This window comes from Propithecus coquereli, unplaced genomic scaffold, assembly GCF_000956105.1.
Source record: "Propithecus coquereli isolate 6110/MARCELLA unplaced genomic scaffold, Pcoq_1.0 Scaffold113, whole genome shotgun sequence".
NCBI classification, from domain to species: domain Eukaryota; kingdom Metazoa; phylum Chordata; class Mammalia; order Primates; family Indriidae; genus Propithecus; species Propithecus coquereli.
Genome location: NW_012135303.1, coordinates 1,834,891 through 1,839,804, shown reverse-complemented (window position 1 = coordinate 1,839,804; position 4,914 = coordinate 1,834,891). Strand labels below are relative to the sequence as shown.

The window sequence follows — 4,914 nt, the reverse complement described above, 5'->3', positions numbered from 1 at the left end:
ACAATCTGCATTTCTAATGAGATCCCACACTTGGAGACCCATTGGTTTAGAGCAGCGGTCCCCAGCCTTTTTGGCACCACGGACCGGTTTCATCGAAGACAATTTTTCCACGCCCCACCCACCCCGCACCAGGGGAGGCGGATGGTTTCGGGGTGATTGAGTCACATTACATTTATTGTGCAGTCAAACTTCCCTGCTAATGGTAACCTATATTTGCAGCCGCTTCCCAGCGCTAGCATCACCCCCTCAGCTCCACCTCAAATCATCAGGCATCAGATTCGGTTCGCGCTCCTGTAAGAATCTAATGCCGGGGCTGATTTGACAGGAGGCGGAGCTCAGGCGGTGATGCGAGCAAGGGGGAGCGCTGTAAATACAGCCCAAGCTTCGGTCGCTCTTCTGCCGCTCACCTCCTGCTGTGAGGCCCCATTCCTAACAGGCCACGGACCGGTACCGGTCCCAGCCCCGGGGTTGGGGACGGCAGGTTTAGAGATTTTGATCTTAAATCCACTGGAAAAATTGTTGATCGGGGTAGAGCAAAGATAATTCCTAACATTTGTCAGAAGCCTGGGTTCTCCTTTTGTCAGCAACTCCGTCCCCACGTCGCAGGCACGCTCTGAAATCCTGCCCGCCGTCACCCCACCTGGGGTGTGAAGCTGGCGTCGGGCGGCTCAGCCTCCAGAGATGCACTCAGGCGCCCGCGCCGGCTACCCCGCGATCCATTGCTCTCCCCGCCGGCCTGGCCGCAGGCCGTGGCCACGCCTCCGGCGGCCCATTCGCTCGCAGGTTCCGCTGGGTGCCCCCGCCCACACGCTAACTCCTTAGGTCCGGCCAGGCTGAAGCGCTGCTGCCAGAGCGCAGGATCCGAGACGTGGCTCCCCGGGGCGGAAGAACCATGTTGGACTTCGCGATCTTCGCCATAACCTTCTTGCTGGCGTTGGTGGGAGCGGTGCTCTACCTTTACCCGGTAACCGCCAGCTCAGCCCTCAGGGCTCTGGCCACCGCCCCAGCCTCTCTCCCCGCTACATCCGCGTCGACCTGGGGGCGGGCCTGAGGAGAGGGCTCAGGCTCCCGCGCTGGGACTGCCCCCGGAGTCACGTGACGGCCTTGCGAGGGCGCGCGCAGCGATGGCTGAGGAGAGCGGCGTGGGCCCCATGGCTGTCCCTGCAGCCAGGGCGAGGCGGCCGTGCAGCTCAGCTGTCCAGTCGGACACTGGACAGCCGAGGAAATGCCCCGCGCGGTCGCGGAAGGGCTGAAGGCTGGTCCTCGCCAGATAGCTTCCCCTCCCCGCGCCCGCTATCCCACACCACTCTTTCAAGGCGGTTTTGAAGTACTTTCGGTGGTTTTTTGGCAATAAGTCGGCCAAACCCAAATTCCGTTTTCTAGTGTGTCAGGGAGGAAACTCCAGGGCGTGCCACTCCTTTCTCTTTTCCTGAGGATTCTCCCAGCACTTTCGTGTCGTCTGCTTTTCCTTCTGTCGCTCTGTGGTTACTGGAGTTCAAAGTGCTGGAAGTCCAGGTCTTGCTCCTCTCGGGACCTCAGAGGCGAACGGGCTCATGGAAAGAGACCGCGCCGCGGTTTACTGTGCCAGCTCAACCGGCCGCTGTACTGTATCTCCGCGTCGCCTGTCTTTTCTCCCCTTGCCTTTGTCAGCCTCAGAGGGAGGTTCTGAACACAAGAGTTACTGGCTGAGGAATAGTCTTTAAAACATGTTCTACAAAACTAGGGTGGTTTTATAGTAAAAGTTAAAAGGTCGTTGAACAGCTCCAAGTGCGTCACTGGTAATGACCATACACCTTCGAGGTTCGTGTCATAGCTGGTGAATGGATTAGACCGGATTGCAACTACACAGTCTGGAACTTCGGGAAATCTTATTTTCTGAAGAATTAAACATTTTTAGTTGCCCCAGGTCTTGAATTTTTGATAATTTTTAAATGAGACTATCCTTTGATCAGCCAATAGAAGCAAAAGTGTTTATTCTTTCAACCTATTGTGTGCCAGACACAGTTTCATGTGCTGGCAATCCAGCAGTGAACAAACCAGACAGAAAATTCCTCTGTTCTAGAGAGGGGGAACAGACAATATAAACAATTAACAGTTTGTTAGTGCTAAGTATTATGGGTAAAAATAAACTTGGGGGTAGGTGAGATTGTTATTTGAAAGTTGGATGGTCAAGAGATAATTCCGGGCGCAGTGGCTCACGCCTGTAATCCTAGCACTCTGGGAGGCCGAGGCGGGCGGATTGTTTGAGTTCAGGAGTTCGAAACCAGCCTGAGCAAGAACGAGACCCCGTGTCTACTAAAAAAAAATAGAAAGAAATTAATCGGACGACTAAAAATATATAGAAAAAATTAGCCGGGCACGGTGGTGCATGCCTGTAGTCCCAGCTACTCGGGAGGCTGAGGCAGGAGGATCGCTTGAGCCCAGGAGTTTGAGGTTGCTGTGAGCTAGGCTGACGCCAGGGCACTCACTCTAGCCAGGGCAACAGAGTGGGACTCTGTCTCAAAAAAAAAAAAAAGAGATAAGGAGACACTTGAGCAGAGATGTGTGAAGAAGGTGAATCAGGTGCAAGCCATTCAGATATCTGAGAAAGAGCATTCCAGGCAAAGGGAACAGCAAATGCCAGTCCTCAGGAAAACCTGCCTAGTGTGTTTCTGGAAAGCAAGAAGACCAGTGTGGCTGGAGTGGAGTAAGTGAGGAAGACACTAGAAGGAGATGCGGATGAAGGACAGATTTTAAATGCCTTGTAGGCCATTTTATGTACTTTTGCTCTGTGCCACTAGGGGCTTTCAACAGATGGAGTGACATTTGAAATTGAAAGGAATTAAAATTTAATTTTATTAGATAAATTTTAAAAGAATCATTCTGGCTATTATAACGAGAATAGACTTATGGGCCGGGGGCAAAGGTCGAAGTAGGCAGAGTAGTTAGGAGGATATTATAATCATTTTGGTGAGAGATGGTATTGGCTTGGATCATGGTAGCAGTGACAGAGATGGTGAAAAGCAGTCCACTGTGAAGATAGAGACAATGAGATTTCCCAATGGATTGGATGTGAAATAGGAAAGAAAGGAAAATGCCAGTTTTTTTAGCCTGGTGGCTGGAAGGTTGGATTAACTCCAGGGAAGATCAGGGGTTTTGTTGTTGCTTATTTATGTTTAGTTTTATTTTGGTAGGAGGTAGTGGGATAGAGATTAGGAGCTTGGTTTTGGGTATGGTTTGAGATGCCTGCTAGTCACCTAAGTGGATATGCTGAGAAGATAATTGAATGCATGTCTTCAGTTTAAAGGAAAAGTCCAGGCTGGAGATATAAATTTGGGCACTATCAGTGTACGGATGGTATTTAAAGCTAGGAGACTGGTTGTGATCTCTCAGGGAATTTAGATACAGGAGAGAAGAGGTCCAAGGACCCAAACCTGGACTCTCCAATGTTTAGAGGTTGAGGAGAGAAAAAGGAGCCAGCAAAGGAGACTGGAAAGAGCAGCCAGAGAAATAGAAGGAAGCCAAGTGTTTTAAGCAAAAGAGTAATCAGCTAACTCAAATGTTGCAGATGTGTCAAGTAAATTAAGGCCTGAGAGTTTAATAACATTGCTAATCTTAAAAAGAGCAGTTTCAGTGTAATGGGCGCTAAACCTAAATGGAGTGGTTCAGAGATATCAAGTATAGACAGCTCTTAAGGGTTTTGCTGTAAAACGGGCTGGCAACTATAGAGGAAAGTGAGGAGAGGGAATCTTTTAAGGTGGGAGAAATTATATTATGCTGATGAAGACTGTCAAGTCATGAGGGGAAAATTGACAATGTAAGAAAGAGGAGAGAATTGCTGTGCTGGAGCCATTTTCTTGAGTAGGTGGGAGGGGATGAGATCTAGTGTGGGTGTAGAGAGATGGGGGCATTTATTAAAATAATTGGGAGCATTGTTCATTCATAGTTATAGAAGGGAAGCTGACAGAATAGAAGGGCAGAAATGTAGGCAGATAGATAGGTGTGGTGTGGAAGTTATCTCCTGATTGCTTTTATATTTTAAGTGAAATAGAAGTAAAAATATCAGTTATTGGTGAAGATGGAATTTAAAGAAAGGGGTAAAAAGTTAACTAGAAGATTAGGAGAGTGAATGGACTAGGGAAATATGTGATTTCCAGACAGCTCACTTGAGATTCATGAACTAGTCAGTATAGCTGTTTTATTCTGCTTGTGTTTTTTTTCTCCCCCCACAGCTGTGTGGATTCAGGGGCAGAGTTGACAGAGCATTGAATTTAATCACAATTGGAGTTTTGCTAGATGATTTCATGATGAGAGGATACAAGGTGAAGGAGGTATATGCAAAGGAGTGGTTATAATGATAGACCATGGAACCCAAGCTGGGTAGAGTGGAAAATGAGTGTATGAGTGGGTGGGTTAAAAGTCCCTTAGGGGTTAAAGAATGTTTTTTGGAACCAGGTTATTAAAAATAGTGAGAAGGAAAGATAGGAGGCTGTCAGAAATTTGGATGTTTGAAGTTAAAGTTTTGGAGATGTTGAAGTTATTGGTAATATCAAACCTAGTATACGATCATGGCAGTGAGTGGCTGAGGTATGGTGGAGGTTTGAGTGGGGGAAAGATGGGTCAAGAAAGAGGATAAAATTCTGTAGGATTGGGAAGAAAGAAGGACTTGGAAATGGTAGTCCTGGCCTTCTTGTGGTATCTAATGGAAGAAGAAAAAGCAAAATAATATTATTCTGGATGGTCTTGAGGCAGATGGTAGTGGTGAAGCTACAACTATTGGGGAGATTGAAGTTTTGCAGGTTCTTCTCAGGTGCATACCAAATTTGGGATCCTCCTCGACATTTTCACTAGTTTGGAGATGTAGATGTATAAAGAGTAGAAGAGCATTTTACCTGGAATTCTGGGGCTTACCTTTCATTTCTGCTAATGAAGTGT

The 4,914-nt window shown here is 47.7% G+C and overlaps 1 protein-coding gene across 1 annotated transcript in view; it reads left to right on the top strand.

Annotated features, from left to right (window-relative positions):
* The first annotated feature begins 783 nt into the window (after nt 1-783).
* Nucleotides 784-4,914, top strand: part of LOC105819053 (cytochrome P450 20A1) — a 47,055-nt gene continuing 42,924 nt past the window's right edge. The window contains 1 exon segment of the mRNA XM_012655215.1: nt 784-964. Coding sequence (XP_012510669.1) covers nt 893-964 — 72 coding nt within the window. The 5' untranslated portion in view covers nt 784-892.